At 36.6% G+C, this 18,487-nt stretch overlaps 2 protein-coding genes across 4 annotated transcripts in view; one reads left to right on the forward strand and one right to left on the reverse strand.

Moving 5' to 3' along the window:
• Positions 1-828: 828 nt before the first annotated feature.
• Positions 829-16,358, reverse strand: SPRYD7 (SPRY domain containing 7). Its single transcript, XM_032496189.1, has 5 exons — positions 16,035-16,358; positions 11,629-11,745; positions 10,030-10,196; positions 6,042-6,144; positions 829-3,362 (listed from the first exon to the last, which is right to left on the reverse strand). Exons 1-5 carry the CDS (start codon positions 16,138-16,140, stop codon positions 3,265-3,267), a joined length of 591 nt encoding a protein of 196 aa, XP_032352080.1. The 5' UTR covers positions 16,141-16,358; the 3' UTR covers positions 829-3,264.
• The window catches only part of TRIM13 (tripartite motif containing 13), a 39,524-nt gene continuing 36,645 nt past the window's right edge, over positions 15,609-18,487 (forward strand). For 2 of the 3 annotated variants that reach the window (XM_032496182.1, XM_032496183.1), the window contains exon 1: positions 15,609-15,763. The gene's annotated coding sequence lies outside the window, so the exon portion shown is untranslated. The remainder of the gene's footprint in view (positions 15,764-18,487) is intronic. The other variant, XM_032496187.1, reaches the window with a different exon arrangement.

An 18,487-nucleotide genomic window follows, 5' to 3' on the forward strand; every position in this document is an offset into this window, starting at 1 on the left:
AATTCCCCAAAGTATTTCCCTACTAGGTTGCATAAATAATGCAAATTAATGTAAGTGGTAGTTGATTATATTCCATTTATGAGTACTATACTTGGTTATATATGTGCACAGGGAAATTCTGCAGTTTTGATTACAGACTTTCATACAGAATCTACTGTTTTTACATTATCTAAAAGAAATCATTCATTTAATGTATTTTATCAAGATTAGTCTAAGATTTCACTGACATTTCCAGCTCTGCTTTTGCTGGTCCATATCTAGACTCACATTACTAAGTAAACATACAGTAAAAAGTAGACGTGAGCAACACTATAATACATGTGTCTGTTTTTGTCAATGATTTAGAAAAGACTTAATTCAAATTATATTTTGTACCATTCTTAAATTAACTTATAATAGTTTGTAATCCAAGTTGCAAATATATTCAAATAACCTTAACAGTGAGCCAAAGGCAGTTAAAAGCCAAATTCTCTTTTTCTGGATTATTTATGAGATTTTCATTGTTCCACATTATCTAATATTGCAAATCCCTTGCAATGTCTAAATCATTGAAATAATAACATGGATAATCAATCACTGATTAACTTTCAATGTGAGTATAAAAAGCTACAGCAATGTAAACAAATGGATTTTTGCAATAAACACAATCAAGACAGTGGACAGTCTCTTCAGCCAGGAACAAATGCAGGTTTTTGTGTGTTAAAATACAATGTTTTATGTCCCATCTACATCTTACATTTAGCTGTCACTGAATACTTAAGCCACGGGTATATACCATACTAATATTCTGTTGGCTTCAAGAAAGGCTTTGTTTCTCCTAGCTCAATGTAGTTTCTTTTTAATAGACTTTATTTTTTTTTAAGAACAGTTTAGATTTACAGAAAAATTGAGAAGATAGTACAGAGCATTCCCACATATCCCCTCTCCCAGTTTCTCCTGTTATTAACATATTACATTATTATGGTACATCTGTTGTAATTAATAAACCAATATTGATACAGCATTATTAACTAAAGCCTAGTTTATTCAGATTTGCTTAGTTTTTACCTAATGTCCTTCTTCTGCTCCTGGATCACATATGACATTGACTTGTCATGTCCCCTTGGGCTCCCCTTGGGTGTGACAGTATCTCTGATTTTCCTTGTTTCTGATGACCTTGATAGTCCGGAGTGCTGCTCAAGTATTTTGTAGGATGCCCCTCTACTGGAATTTGTCTGATATTTTTCTCAAGATTAGACTGAAGTTATAGGTAATTTTCCTAAGAGAAATTAGATACCTACAGATTAAAAACATATCTAGATATCATCAAACTGTTGCCATGGACATAACTCATGTACCATTTTTGGTACTCTTCCTAGTCTGAATGATTAGAGGTAGCAAAGATAGTCTTGAGAAAAGAATATGATGATTTAAAAAAAAGGTGGGCTTTAAAAAAACAACTAAGAGGTAGATAACATTATAAAGAGAGCAAACAGTAGTCATATTCTCTTTCCCAAGTAAGCATGTTCTTTATGAATTAAAATTACTAAGTCAGCAAGTCAGACAAAAATGCGTAAATAATGTAGTTAGTTCAAGTCTATATATCTAAAGAAGTAAATCTGGGATTTATGTAAATAAATGTTACTTAAATATATCTACGTTTTCAAAACAAACTGTCATGTTTCTGTCTACCAAATGAACAATAAATATTGTGTAGTATTCTCTTGTCTATGGGTCAAAAATAATCTTAAATCCTTAGAAAATCTATAGCAGGCAATCATTCTCAAAGAATTCTCTCCCAGGCAGTGGCTCTCAGTCTTCAGCGTGGACCAGAATCACCTGAAGGGCTTGTCCAAACACAGATTCCTGCTATTCCCAGCAGTTTCTGATTCAGTGGGTCTGGGGTGGGGCCCGAGAGCGTCTACTTCCAACAAGTTCCCAGGGGACGCTGCTGCTGCTGGTCTGAGGCCACACTATGAAAACCACTGAGCAGGGTCAACAAAGATACTACATTCATTAAGTGCCTATGGTAATGAAGGTGTCCTACCCATGTTACCTTATTTAACCAGTTACAGAATCTTACCAAGCAGGTATGATTATCCCTTTTATATATGGGGAACCTGTGCTCAGAGAGACTGAGGAACTTGCCTGAAGAGACAAAGGGATCAAGTGGCAAAACTACAAATCAGATCTCCCTCAATCCTAAAGCCACGTTTTTCTAGTACAACACACTGCTCCCTGTTGATAGAAGAGCGAGGTGTACACGTCGCTGGCACACTCATCTGGAAAGGAGATTGTACCAAAGATATGTACAATCATTCATTCAGTTAAGTGGGGTGTTATCTAAAGAACAGGGATTCTTCCTGAAAACTAGGCAAAGGCTCAGGGTCATGGAGAGGATTCACTTATTTATGAACTTCTGAAATAATCAAGGGTGAAATGAATTTACTGTATAATTAACGAAACAGGAAGGACATATATTTAATATAGTACTGAATATTCCTTAATTACTATTATTTTATTCTTTATAGAAAAATGCATTTAAATAAAAGTCCTTAAAAGAATAATCTCATTTACATTTATGTTTAAAGCATTATACTATTCTAAACGTTTGCCGCGTACACATCACCAATCAACCACTACTTACTCAGGTATCGAAGTAAAGAGGCATGAAGGTCTTCAACAAAATGCTCTGACAATTACTACAACATTTAGCTCCTTTCACAAAGAAAATTAAAAGCAATGACATACAGACAAAATAAGCAATTAAAATGTTAAGAAAAGTGATACATTTTATAGCAAATAAATTGCCAAAAATGAAGTTGCCAATAATATATGTCACTTTGTTATACTATATTAAAAAAAGACACTGAGACACAAAATTATTGTACTATAGACTTAAAATCGTTAGTGAGGTCTAAACTTCAGAACGACCAAAAAACCCACCCCACTCTACATCTCTATCAAAACAAATATTTTACATAAGAAAGATTCCCTTTTAAATATCTATGTACATTTTTCCACTTAATACTGTTAACCAAACCCATACTTATATTTATTTAAATAAGAATTAAACAAAGTGCCCCAAATGCTGATTTCCTATCACAAAACGTTAAGTATTTTAAATCACAACTTCAGGGTGATATACTGTACACATTGGTTCCTTAGACAATATTAACAGGCATATTTTTAAGAATATATTTTCATCTATAGGTCAAATAAAGCTTTATTAAATGGTAAACACTTTAAACAGTGCAGAAATACAAGTTTCAAAAACAAATACATTCAGAAGATCTGCTGTTCAAATAGTATCTTTTCAAAACCCGGTGGAGGAGTATGATAAAATTCACTGAACTGGCAATCCAAAATTGCACTGTCATCAACTAGAGATAGAAAAAGAAAGAAAATAAATTAGAAGCAAACACCTTAATTTGAATGAATACATAATTATAAAATTAACTGTTTCATAATGTAGTAATGTTAATAGGCAAGAAGAACAAACACATCTGCTATCTGGGTTACAAAACATGATCCTATTGGGTAAAAATATCCAAACAAAGAATAAAATCTATCTAAAACACTGAAAGGAAATCAAAATATCAAAATATTACTAATAATTATTTCTAGATAATGTAAATATGGGTAATTTGAGTTTCTTCCTTATTTACCTATCTATATTTTCTCTATTTTATATATTAAGATGAATTACTTCTTAAATATTTAATTAAAAAAGTGATAGATTCACAAGAAGTAGCAAAAATAATACAGTTAGTCCTGTGTACCCTTCATCCGGCTTCCCCCAGCAGTAACATCTTATACAACGACAGAACAATATCCAAACCAGAAGACTAACGTTAATACAGTACTACTAACTAGACTGCAGGCCTTATAACCAGCATTTACCCAAGAGAAATGAATGCACAGATCCATACAAAGACTTGTACATGAATGTTCACAGCAGCTTTATTTGTAATGGTCCCAAACTGGAGACAACCTAAACATCCACTAACAGGTGAGGGAAAAAACCAATTGTGATATATCCACACCATGAGCTATATTATTCAGTAATAAAAATGAGTTACTGATTAATGCTACTATGAACACAGATGAATCTTAAAATAATTATGCTTAGTGTAAAAGCCAGACCAAAAAGAATACAAACTGCATGATTCTATTTATATAATACTCTAAAAACGCATAATCGGTAGTGACAGAAAGCAGACAGTAGCTGCCTGGGATGGGGTGGGGGGAGGTGAGCAGGAAAAATTATAAGGGAGCAGAAAGGAACTTTCAAGGGTGATTGATATGTTCATTATCTTGACTATAGTAATATGGATGTCCACTTTACAGCCATTTGTTAAACTGCACATATATGTTTAATGCACATTACTAAATATTTTATATTTCATAATAAATGCAGAAGAAAAAAGTTAAGTACTGGGTTTGACATTCATGAAGTCACTAGTGATTTTAACAACGGTGGTTTCAGTGAAGCGGTGGAAGGATCCAGGATTAGGGGTGGGATAGAGGACAAATGGAAAGGGAATCTGAACTTCATTTTCATCTTTGAGAGTATTGGACTATTAAAATATTTGATTTAATTGGACTGATTTATATCAATTTAGTTTACTATATGTAATTTACTATCTTTAACTTTATTATGTTAAAAATAATACTGAATCAAGGAAACAATTTAGAATAAAAAAACTCATTTGCTACTCTCATTTGTATAACTCATACTACTAATTTTTATTTCATTTCTCAGGCTAAACTATTATGAATATTAAGCTACATTAAATATTAAGCTACAATAAAGATATTTCTTTTAGGCTTACCCAATATTGCAAGGAAACTATCCTGTTGCGTTTAATAATTTATTTTTATATGCAAAGACACAGAAGGGTAAGATCACTGAAAAGTAATATTTAGGAGAAAAGAAGATTAATGAAAACCTTAACTAAAAAGTGAAGCACAGGCTTTGGTTGTTATTCTGAAATTACTAAATATTTGTATTTGTTATTATATACTTTTCTGCCATCCCCAAAAAACACTGCTACTTTTCTAGTAAGTTACTACAAAAAAGTTAAGTTAGTTTTTATTATGGCTCAAGTCTAAGAACTTAAAGTAATTAAATGAGAAAATGTTTTCGATCTATTAAAACTATAGGCAGAAGAATTATACCTGTTGATTTAAAGTTGATAATATAAAAAATGAACCAGAATAGAGTGATAAAGGCCCTGAGCTTACGTATTTTTTTTATAAAGAAAGATACCTTATATTTTAGAGATACATATAAAATGATATGTCTGGCATTTGCCTCAAAATAATACAAGGAGGAGAGGTGAAGACCATGTTGGGAAGAGATGAAACCTGACTGACTACTAGCTGATAATTGTTTGAAAATGGGTGATGGGTACGTGAGGATTCATTATTCTATTCTCTTTACTTCCATACATGTTTCAAATTTTCTGTGATAAAAATGAAAGTAAGTGGTACAGAGTCATCTCTAATAAACCCAATTTTTGGAGAGACATACTTGCATAGAAGCTACAGTACATGGTCATCAAAAGCAAAACAATCAATATGAAACCATTCTACATTATAATTTCTCTTGGAAGAGTTTTAACATTAAGGTAATTTTATAAAGGTTAATTAATGCTCAATGCTCAATATATGAAATTCCCATCCCTAATTTCAAAATATTCTTTACAGTTACATTCCCTGGTCACCTAACCCTTTCTAATAACTGGTAGAAATATCTTTGTAAATTCTGTAGTTTTTTGGAACTTTCTAGAAGGTAACACTACATGATGTAAAAGGGAATATGATTATTACATATTTAAGTATAATCACTGTATTTAGTTAAGTTTATTTTTTAAATACATGGGGAATAAAAACCTTCCTTAGTCCTGAAAAGTGGGACTGTGATAACCTACAGAGAGTACATTCCATACACAAAGGTCCTAACTGTCCAGATTTCCAAATGATAGTTATAAAGTAAATGAAAATGCCAAGCAAAAGTTAACACATGTTTAATAATATTTAGAAATATTTTAGCTTACCATAAACAACTGGATACACGGTCCCTCGTATACCTGATGCTGGACAATGCATGTTTTTTCCATTCAAATATACATTTAATTCTACATGGTCATAAGTAATACCCTAGGAAGCAAAGTAAATATTAAAAAGGGCAAAAATAGAAATGTTCCATAAAAACCAAATAGTCAGAAGGCACTGACTGGGAAGCATGGAAATACAAAAAACTAAACAAAATGTCACATTAGCTTTTACTAAGGTTTTACAACTTGGTAGAATTGTACCTGAACTGAGCCAAAAAAATTGGTGGTGATTATGTGGTGGGGGGAAAGGTAAAATCCTGAGTCCACATTAGAGGTAAAACTAATGAGATCAGTTTAAATCCTAGTATTTATATTCACATAATCTGGATTTTACATTTTAAATATTAAAATGATGTAAGTACTTCCATATTGTTAAGTAGAAAGACCTTTTAAACTTATATAGAAAACACTACTCTCTACATGCAGAATTGATCTTGAGGGGGGAAAACAATGAAGTTTTCGCCATTAGAGATTATTACCTGTCAGTGTTTTCAACTGTGACAAGTTGTCTTTATACAACTTATTTCCAAAAAGAAATAATATATTTCTGTAACTCTTTACCTTAGTTTGAAATATGCCAAGTGTATTACCAAGGTAAAGCTGGTATTCACAACTGCATAGAATTGGTAATTAGTATCAAACTGGAAAACAGAAAAACAGCTCAAAAGATTTTTAAAAAGACAATAGAATAAAAATGTATTACTTTGTACATTATTAATGGTACAAACATCACAACTGATAACAATTATTGTTATAAAAATGCTGGAAAACACTTTAATAACCTTTATTATGTACCAAGCACTATCCCAGGTGCTTCATATTTACTCATTTAATGCTCACAACAAGATAGGTATTATTATCATCCCCATTTTATCATAGATGAGGTGGCTGAAGCACAGAGAGGTTAAATAATTTACCTAAGGTTGCACAGCTAGGAAGTGAGAGAGCTGGGATCTAAACCTATGAAGTACGGTTTCAGAATACTTATTCTTAATTGCCATGCAATTCAAAACTTTTCAACTTTTAAAACTCTGCTTAAAACTTTGTACAATAGTTACTAATTGATGACAAAAGAGAGCTTTCTTTTGAAGAATTAAGAATAGGTAGTGGAGACCTTTCAATAGAGAAATCATCACAGACCAAGAAGCAACCACTTCAAGGATTTCTGACTCTGGATAAATTATATGAACTTAAAAGCTTTTAGAAATAGATAAAGATCTTACAGATGACCTAGTCTTAACGCCCTCACTTTCCAGTTAAGACAGCAAAGGCCCAGATAAGTCAATGTGTTAAGTGCTATGAAAGAGTCTCCTCAAATCTTAGCAAAGCCAGGGTTTAGACTAAACACTGAGAAAGATAAACAGTGTGTTTGTTTCATTTCAGTTTATGTATTTAAATATAATAATAAAGCTAAATGACAGCTAGGATTAGCTTTCTTAATAAAGAAGTCTGTTTTCACTTTAAAAACAAAAACGTAATTACAGAAACTGCAAAGTGTGTTACTCTCTTTATAGGACTACAGGAAATCGAGCAGTTCAGATCAGCAGGTCGCAATCCCGTCACCCTTTCCCACCTGGTGGCAGCATAACCTATATCAGGCAAGCAAGTTTCAAACCCCAGCCTCCTGCACCAATCCCCAATCCCAAAGAAAGAAGTGAGAAAGGATGTAAGAACCCCCACCCTCCATCAGCAGAGTTTAAATTCAAGTATTTTCTAACTTAATCTGTCCTTTTACATGATCTAGAAACTAAGTTTGATTCTGTCATAATGATACCAAATATTCAACGTGTTCTAAGGGTTTATCAATAATTGTTTGCAGGTTTGGTGAACAGACTCTGAAATGCGACTGCCTGTACTGTAATCCTGGGATCATTCCAAATAAGAAGTTAATTTCCCTTTGATCTGTAAAATGGTAATAATGCTACCACCTATTTCACAGGGTCATTATGAGGAATAAACAATTTAAGGGAGCACCTGGCCCGTAACAGATGCTAGAGAAGTGTTTGCTGCTGTTATTATTACATAGAATGCTTGTAAAACTTCTCTAAAATTAAACTGAAAACTGCAATTTTAAAATGTAATTCGCACTCTTCAAAACTGTATCAATAAGGGTCAAAAAAGCATAAGCTGTTCCGGGTGTGTGCCCCGAGTGCTGCAGTGGGTACTGGAGAGCTGTAGGAGGTACCGTATGATTATCCTGTAATCATTCGGTTAGATGTTGAAAGCTTATTTTTCTCGATTTCTCCTCAGAGAATGGTACATGACTGAACTTCTACACATATGAGAATGTTTTTCCTGTCTTATAATCCATTCCACTTGTCTTATGCCATTGTCAGTAATTTGGTGAAATTTGTTCTCAGGTGTTTGAACTAGGCAGACAAAGTTAATATGGTAGGATAATATTTTACCTTTCAGGATCCTGCATATATTTCATCTTTTTGAGTCCTCCTTTTATTAGAATGGGCATAAAAGCTCAAAGTCTAATTTAATAATGCTGACAGACTAAAAACGACATTCTTAACTCTGTCAATTTGAGGTATCAGTCATCTCAAGGAATGAGTTAGGAGGGCAAGAACAACACACAGCAGAAGTTCAGCACATCAACAAAGAAAAACATTTGTTACTGATTATCCTTTTTTATGTTTGAATTTCATTTTTTAGTGTAAACAGGTTGATGGCACTAACTTGACTTCAAGATTCTCTTTCAAGAAATAACCATTTCAGTAAGGGTGTTCCATATTACGGACATCTGGCAATGATCTACAAATTCAGAGCCAACTATTCAAAAAGAAGAATAGGGGAAAGCAGATTTTTAAAACGGTTTATGCCTTTAGTTTCCTTGTTTTCTTTAGTTAATTTAGGAAAAACATACTTTCAATAATTTACCTAATTAAAAATTGTTCTTCACGTTTTTTAAATTGCAGAAAAGAGGAGAAAGATCAGACCATAATTAAAAATCTTCATTTTCACATCTTCCTTCACTCTGTCTCCAAAATACTGTATATTTCTTTAATTTAATAATCTGGATTTACTTTGTCTGTGTCATTTTATTATTAGGAACTCTCCCTCATTATTTAGATTCCTTTCAACTTGATACGAGAGCCAGGAAACCAAGGCTCTGTGTATAATGCACCTTTGCTAAAACGGGCCTCAAGAATCCTGTTCTCAATCAATAGCTAATGGCCTGAACTCAGTGTGTAAGGTTTTTGGATAATACCATTTGAAAGGAAGTATCTGGAAAAGACAGAAAGGGATCTCTGGATTACATTTTCAGTACGGTGGCTTCGGTAAAGACTTAAATGTACATAGTTGGGAATAAAAATAAAGAAGTCTTAATAATATGTATCCCCTCCTATCCTCTGTTTTCCAAAAAAAACTTTTCTACAATCAAGCCTTAGGATTTTGAGTCCAGTTCTTTGAAGAGTTCTGAAAGTGAAGGAAGTTTTAAAAGTTTAAGTTTAACAAGGACCAACACTCTTGATAAAATGCTGTTAATTCTTTAACAGAAGATCATAACAAGTTAAGTAGTAAATGTCAAAATTTTCTCTAAGAGGTCTCCAGCTGCAAAAATACCTAATATTTTCTAATAAAGGGTCACCAATTCTTACAATTGTGGGCCAAGATTTCTTTTATGTGAGAGAAGCAGGAAATGTTCATCAGCAGCCAACCCGTCATAATTTCTCCTAAGTGGAAATAAGGGTTCACGCTGATCTTCCTGGCCAGTGGCGGCTGGAGAAAGGAGAGGGCAGTGAGGTAAGGCAGCAGCCTCCACATCAGCGCTCTCTCTCTGGAAAATGTACTACCTCATTCGATCCAATCCCAGTGCTCTGGAATTCAAACCACAAACTCCCAGGGAAAACTAAATATACTAGAAGCAGTTCAAGTTTAATAATTTACGGTGGAAAACAAATGCCACAAGGAAACTCACCACCACATCTCCCTCCTGTGGAAGGCTGTTTGCTGGCAGCCTGTTTTTCTCCTCGTTGTTGTGGTACAGGGCGCCATCATTTCTCATCACCAGACTGTGCACATCTCGGCCAAGAGGGATCTGATTCAAGTTAACCTTCTGGGTTGCAACGCCAATACCCCAGATTCCTAAAAACACAATAGTTTAAATGTTCCCCAAATCTGAAGAATACAAATATGAAAGCAGTTGTTTTAAGAGTGTAAATTGTTTTTAATGAAAGTGGTATATTATCACTGAACTATTTTTTGTTAATCTTTAAAAAAAACATCTTTTAAAAGTAGTTTGTAAACTACACTATGTTCTCTGCAGATGTAGCACAGCCTGAGCAGTAAGAGAGTGGGCCCTGGAGTCATACTACATTGGTCTAAATGCTGACTTTGCTGTGTCACTGGGGCACGTTACTTCATCTCTCTCTGCTTCCTCACTTGTGAACTATGGATTCTAACAGTACCACCTTTCCTCCTAAGAGCTGTGCACACTGCGATATACTTTGGCACAAATGCCTGAAACTTTTATTGAGAGATGAATGCTACAAATTCCAACAATGAATTTATTTCAGAGATATCATTGAGGATACCATCCTTTACAGAAAATCCACGTAAAAATTTGTATCAGATTTAATGCTCAAGGAAATATTTGCTTCTCTTGAGAAAGGGTATGTTATACTTGAGATCACAGTAACTGGAGACATTTCACAGCCAGTGAGTTAATTTACAAGAGAATGGAGGACAGATTCACATTTCTTTCACATACTTAAGAAAATCAGTATTTAAAATGAGTTTAAAAAACAAGCCCCAGAGGGATGTTTTATGTCATTCTCAAGTAAGAGTAAGAGTAGAATTAATTTACTCCACTCAAGTTTTCCCATTCTGTACCTGTATCATTCATGCCACTTTTCATGAGAAGTTTCTTATAATAAAGCTTAGAAAAGTTTCCCCACAGTCAACACTGCCACAAGTTAACTAATTAATAACTGTCAGTAATACTCATGTAGAATTGCCCTACAACTCAAGAAACTTCAGTTTAAAAAATTTTTGATTGAAGAAAAGTTGATTTACAGGTGTACAGATTCATAAATTTTAAGAGTCTTTATTTAGACTTCTATCAGATTTCTAAGTCTGCCAATTGCTTCCAAAAACATGGAAATCAGGGAATCTTATCAAGAGTTAAACCATAAGATTAATTTTATCCTAAGATAAAATAGCAAGAGTCTACACCATATATGCTCATCTAGCTGCCATTAATAATTAACTATATTAATAATAATGCTCACGCCTTATACTGATCCAGTATGTCCTGTCTTTAAAACGCTTTATACATATGGTTCATGTGATGCAGAAAGAGCAGCTCCTGTGATCCACTGCATAGATGAGAAAACTGAACGTAATTTAACTAAATTAACTAATTAGACCAGGATTGCACAACAGGAGGTGAAAGAAAAACATCTTCTAAGTAAGAATTTAGTGCTTTTTTATTACCTCATTAAGGTTTTTCATATATTGAAAATTAATCCTAATAGAATAATTAGGACTTATAGTAGTAAAGTACCATTATACCAACCTGTGGACTGGATTTTGAATTCAAAGTAGCTCTTGTTTTGATGTAAAGGTGCACTGGCTAAACAACCTCCTGTTCCACATATTCTTCTTCCATTTTTTACAATGACAACATCTGTTCCTGAACAAAAAATACAGACACCGTGTAAAGTTTCGTATTCTCTTATCCAACAGTCAAGGTCAATTTCTGTTTCACTTTTAATTTTTGGTCTACAAAAAATAGGGACACTATACATGCTCTGAAATACGAAAATATTGATAAATTATATAAATATTTAATTCACTTTTCCCCCGGAAGAACATTTATATTTAATATTAATTTACGGCTAGAAATTGTGTTTAATTAGGCAGTTTCAAACACACAGTGATAACTCTGAATTATACTGAATATTTAAACACTTAAAGTAGAAGTAGACTCTCTAATTTTAGCCAATGAATCAATTTGGTGATTTCATAAATCTCTTAATTAAAAACATAAAACACTTAAACTTTGGCAAACCAGTACAATTTTCAATAAAATTCAAATGAATTAAAACAATCTATTAAAAACTGACTGAATGTCTACTAGGTACAAAGCCCGACGCTAGTGCACTGGTCAAGTAAGCACTGAAGATTAGTGAGATATAGAAAGGAACATACATCCATGTTTAAAGAGCTGACATGGAAAAATGCTAATTTTTGGATCTTACAAGATAGCTGCTGTCAATCACATTGCAAATATGTAAATGAGGTTTTAACATCATTAAATGCATTTTATTCTCATGCAAAATTTTTAGTTTAGTTCAAATAACGTGATAGATGAGCGTGAGAAAAACAGTCTCTTGATGACGTGACTCCAATACCAATTCTTTTCCAATTAGGAAAGCATGTATATCAGAGAACATGAAGAAACTTAACATAATTCTAATATGCAAGAAATATCCCATAACATCAAGGCATGTGACTCCCAAGATCTTTGACCAGTATGACTTTGCTGGTGATAAGTGTACAAGTCAAGCAGATCTGGCTATGAAAACTGTAGGGAACTCCTCCAGTGGGGGTTAAATAAAACTAGAGCATAGAAACAAAAGATATTAACAGGGAGGCTGGTCTCTCATTAAGTCACTGTTGAATTCATACTTAAACAAACAAAAAATTATTTGGGACAAATACATAAGAGAAATACTAAATTTTCTGATTCCATCACAATTCTAAACTGGTTGATATAAGAGAGATACTCTCTTAAATAAGGTAAAACTAAGATCCTATTATATGATTATTAAAAATTCATTAGTATTCATTTTTTTTCTAATTACAAACGTTACACCCCAAATTCTGGGAGAGTGTCTTTATACATAATTTACATCTGGCTGTCTTATATGCCTCCAGCAGCTTCAACTGGAGAGCATCCAGGGCCCAGCTCCTCCTTGATGGCAAAGACCATGGAGTGCTTGGTATTCGGCAGATGCTCGACAAATAACTGATACAGAAATAAATGAATATGCTCTGCTAAGCACTTTGTAGTGGACATGTAGCATCTGTTTTCCCTTTCCCAACAGACTTCCCCCTGGAGATCAAAACAGTTTCAAGGAAGCTTACTCAGTCTCCGGCTTTAGGGGTACAGCTTTGACCTAAGTTAAGGCAATCAGTGCATTCCACATTTTTTGGCCACAGTGACTGAGTAAAAACCACTTATACGACCTAAACCACTACCATCACAGATAGTCTCAGGACTTTTGCAGAGAGAATGAAGGAACAGACTCACTCATTCTTGCTGGACCTGAATGAGGAAGCCTACAGCCCAGGGAGAGGCTGCAAGTTATCACGGACACCAGCCTTCAGGAATAAGTAGCAGAAAGCAGAAGAAAGAGATGAAAAGAAGCCCAGTCCTTGGCAGCGCTAGGTCTTTCCTGAAGCTAGTGCTGCCTGTGTGCTCTTTTAATTTACATGAACCAATAAATTTCCTCCATTCTTTCAACAATTTTGAGTTGCAGGTTTAACTGCTTATAACTGAAAGCATCCTAAGTGAAAGACATTTCAAAGAATTATGCCAATAAGTGGCATTTTTTTCTTACCCAGAAATGCTCTATGGTTCTCATACATAACTCTGAGATGGAACCACAGAACCAGCTCTGAATATGGTATTATTTTCTTATCTCCAAGGTATTCTGCTAGGTACTGAGATGTTTTATATAGAAAGATGGATAGATTCAGAAACCATTCTGGAATGTGTGTGAATTATTAGGGAATTATTTTAAGCTTATTCCATTTCTCTTTTTCAGTATAAATGTATCCTATACCTAGATCTATATGATTTGTGTAATTTTATTAATTATCAGTATTGCTTAGAAAGTCAAAACAAATCTGAGTACAACCAAAATATATATAAACATAGCCAAAGTGTATTTTTAAAGAAATATTAGGTATTTCCAAATGAATGACATCCTTTTCAAAGTAGCTACCCTGGAAGACTTTCATTTCTAAAAAGTCAATTCACAATTACATATGGAGGTTGTGGCAAAAATGAAGATATTTATAAAAACTACGCCACAGAAAATACCAAGAGGAATTCCAAATGGTTTCAAGTTATGCAGCGTCACCCAAATAAGTGACAACTTTGAGACGTTCCTTTGGATATGAAATGAATAGACTACTTTCTTTAAAAAAAAAAGGCAATCACATTCTAAGGTTATCTAATAAAACCTTTCACATATCCAAGTACATGCATACTTGCTCACTGTGCTTCTCATATTTTCAACTTAAGATCAATTCACGCTTGAAACCTATTCCTAGCTTGGTAGCCTCTCCAATTATTCAGTTTCTAAAATCAGACTTCTGTGACTGAAGAACTTGAATTTACTGGAAGACAGGTTAAGAAAAAATTTCCATGCAGGTAGAAAACTGGGGAGTGACATTACTCTACTGAAAGATGCTGGGCAGCTTTAAAAAAGGAGAACATAGTGGAATGAGTACAGTGACCAGCTCTTCATGGAAGAAGAGATCAGAGAAAAGGTATATTTTAAAGAGCAGATTGTAGTAATTCACGAGTTTTGTAGTAGAGACAGAAAGAGCTACAGCTCCAGGAACTACATGTGGTTTTCCTTTACTGTATTCCCAGCATCGAAAACAATGCCTGCCATCTGACAGTCACTCAATAAATATCAGTTGAGTGAATGAACAGATGAAATGGAAACATTTTCTGAGGAAAGTCATAGAATTTGAACATCCGCTGTCTATAAATGATGATGAATAAAAAATAATTTAAAGAGATATACGTATACATACATATATTTACGTATTAAGGTTCTGTATTACACTTGGGAGACCTAAGAATCAAAAGTAAATACCCACGTACAAAGTGGTATACAATGATCACATCTGTGGTTTAGTACATGCTATATAAATATAATGAGCAGAGTGTTTCTAGAGTTATAAAGAATCTGGGCAGAAGAGGGTTTTGCTATGAATATTAAAAATTTCCTTTGTTATTTCAATGCGCTATCCTTTAGCCAAAGGGAAATGGGAAAAACCTAAAGTGCAGATGTATATTTAGAACAGAATAATCCACAAGACCACAATATTCTGAAATAACTATAATGGAAAATCTCTCCTTCTCGAACCATACTCTAGAAGCAGGGAACTACATGGGACCAGCCTAAGAACAGAAAGAGTAATAGGGTGGTGACAGAGGCTACAGAGGGGAACAGAAATTGGAAGGAAAAAACATAGATGCCAAGGAGCAAAGTGCTGTTTTATTTTTTGCAATAGCCTGACCTGATGGGAAGAGGCCAGTCAGATGAAATTACAACACCTCGAACCGTGACTAAGGAGGAGTCGGACAATGGGAGGTTTTAGCTGAAATGACAAGTTCTGACCTGAGCTGTGACTTCAGGCTTCTGCAGTTTGCCTTGTTTTGACTCTTAAGAGGTGAGAGGAAAATCGTTTCAAATAAAATCGATAACTAATAGGCTGAGAGAAAGCTGTCAGAGCAGAAGGAGCAGCTGAGGTCAGACCTAAAACATTCTGAAAATGTGTGGGATTTGATTGGAGCAGGACAGGCACTGTAGGAGGAGCACCAGGACACTCCGCGCTCCTCTCGCCTGGGTACTTGGGACGAGTCTCAGGAGGCGGCAGCTCGGAGGAGAGTCCTGTGAAAATGGGTAGGTCCACACACCCATCTCCCCAAGACAAGCGCAAACAGGGCTGCGTAGCCCTGACCACGGAACCGGGCCGAGATGGAGTCGGCCGGAGTCCTAAGGCGATAAATCCGCGAGGCTAAACCCGGTCGACGGCAGCGTCGCAGGGCGGGGAGCAGGGGCCGGAGCCGGGCAAGGCCCGGCCGCGTGTGGTCCCCGCGACCCCCGACTGCCCCTGTCCCGCCGCGCCCGACCCGGGGTGGGCCGTTGGGTCTGGGGAAGGGAGGGCCCTTACCCATGTGCTGCGTGTCCAGCTGCACGGCCGGCATCTCCTTCAGAGGGATGTGGCCCGTCCCGCCATCTCTGCAGCACCGCAGGCAGCAGAACACAGAGGCGGCCATGTCTCAGGGACCGCCGCCGCCGCCGCCGCCGCCGCCGCCGCCGCCTGCCGCCCCTGGACCGCCGCGACACCGCCTCCCACTCCTCCGCTCCGCCTCCTGCCTCCGCCCGAGCGCCGGAGGGGGTCTGGGTGGAGCGGGAGGCCGGTACAGCGACGCCCCAGGTGGGGAGGGCGCAGCGCAGGATAAGGCGAAGCCAGCCTAGACGGAAGATACGGGAGGCGGGGCGGGGCTAGGGACGGGGCGGGGCAGAGGGTGTGACGGACAGGCTGGTGGGCGGGAGACGGCGTGCGCCTGCGCGCAGGGTACTTTTTCTTTGGGTTGGCCCCGCTGGTGTATCCCAATACTGACTGGAGCGCGAGGTTGTCCCAGTCCTGCGTACGCCCGGCGGGTCCTCGGATGCTCTATTTCAAAAACTCTGCCCCCAACTTCGTCATTATCTTTAGGGATGAATTGACAGAGGCAAATCTGGCTGGGGGAGGGGAGCTTATTTAAAAGAGCCCCAAGATTTCCCCCGCGCTCCCAGGACAGAGAACTTTGCCTCGACCGAGAGCCCCCACCACACTCTCTGGCTTCTGAAGAATTTTGTCAAATCCTAAACAGACGCACAGGGCCCAGAAGTAATGGCTGTGATTGCACCATGGACGTGCACCGTGGGCTCTAAGTTGTCGGCCCTGCTGCATTTTAGGTGCAGAGATGCGCTTTCCGTGGCACTTGGTGCCGCGCCGGCGCGGGCGCGCAAAAGGCTACCCTAGAAGGGGGCCACTGGGGCGGGCCGTAAAGGCAATTCTTGACCGACCTCTTCCAAGCTCACCCTCTTGGTGGACTGAGGGTTCTGATGAGTGTGATGGGGACCCCGGAGGCAGCGGGACGGCTGCGGGGACAACGGAGGAAAGTCCTCAGTTCCTACCGCCTGTTTCTTCCTGCTTCCACTTTAGGGGCTTCCCATGGCCGGCACCTGTACTCTCTGTGCTTACTTAGATTATCTGTCCCTGACCCATTTTTCATCTTCAGATACCACTTGGCGCTTGGAGATGGTCTGGGACGACCTGTAGAATTAACCTGGCTCAAACCTCTATTCTCAAATAAGGTTTCCACCCTGAAGAGTTCCCTACGGTTCAAGGCCCGGGAAACCGGATGCAAAATGTCCCCTTAAAATGTAATGGGTTCCTCCATATAACTTTTTAGTAACCTGAGTACAAATATCCTTTATGGAGAATTTTTCTTAGAATGAGAATTTTTTCAGGGTCCTGGGTCTCTTTGATGTTTATACAAATGGTGTTTTCATTACAGTACCTATGAAAACCTCCAAGTTTTGTACACTGATGTTTAGTTATTATAGAATTAATAACCAACGTGACTTTTAAACCCATTACTGCTTGTAAAATACTTTCTTGGTAATTATTTTACACGTGGAATTATCTTTTACTGAAAATCTTAACCATTATAGTAAGTGTTAGCGTTCTAGTTTTTTCCATTGGGAAGGAGTGGAGAGCTGAATAGAATATTCGAGAGAAAACGTTTTTCTGCCTGTTTGTGAGTTGGGCAGTTTTTCACATATTTATCTAATTGAATTCTCTAAAGTTTTCAGAGTGAATATTGTCCCTATTTTATAGACGAGGAAGTAGGCTTGGATGGATTACATAATTTGTGTAGCTTCCGATGACTAGGAAACAAATGAGGTGGGATTCAAAGCCATCAGTCTGACTCCTAAACCTGTATTTGCTCCACCAGATCATGCTGCCTCTCAAATTCTGACGTTCCAACTCTTGCAATTAATGCAACAATCTTCTTAAACTTGCTTTCAGTTCAAAATTCAGATTTGCACTTTATTTTTGTATTTTTTATTAATCTCCAAACTGGCCATAAGCTGCCATAACTCATATATAGGCAATAAAATAAAATTAGTTGTTATAAGGTAAAATATTTATTCAGAAATATTATTAAAAGTGGTACATGTTTTAAATATATAATAAACATTCAGGCCATTTAAGTTAGTCACATCTTCAATGAAAAGCCCGACTATTAGATGGCTGTGAATTGGCCTTCACTGTTGAGACAGAATTACCATAGTCTTTCCTGGCTGCAAAAGTAATTTGCTAGGGCACTGCCCAGTGCACTTTGCCCCCATTGTAGCAACTCAAGTGTACTCAGCAGTGTGAAGCAAGCAAAACCGGTTAGCTCCTGAAACAGACTTCCCTGTCTTGGCAGATGAATGCCATCCATGAACTCACAGACCTCATTCTGTCTTATGTCAGGGATTCTATTGTCCTCTCATTATTATTTTCAAAGAAATTATCCCTTCGTTTTGAAAAGCACAATGTTAGAGATATTTTGATAGTCTCTCACA

Source organism: Camelus ferus, chromosome 14 (assembly GCF_009834535.1).
Source record: "Camelus ferus isolate YT-003-E chromosome 14, BCGSAC_Cfer_1.0, whole genome shotgun sequence".
Lineage (NCBI taxonomy): Eukaryota > Metazoa > Chordata > Mammalia > Artiodactyla > Camelidae > Camelus > Camelus ferus.

Coding starts and splice junctions, on each gene's coding strand:
- SPRYD7 (XM_032496189.1), bottom strand. CDS start 16,140: ATGGCCGCCTCTGTGTTCTGCTGCCTGCGGTGCTGCAGAGATGGCGGG. Junction 11,746..16,034: donor GCTGGACACGCAGCACATGG/GTAAGGGCCCTC, acceptor TTTTTTGTTCAG/GAACAGATGTTGTCATTGTA. Junction 6,145..10,029: donor CACAGGAGGGAGATGTGGTG/GTGAGTTTCCTT, acceptor TTTGCTTCCTAG/GGTATTACTTATGACCATGT.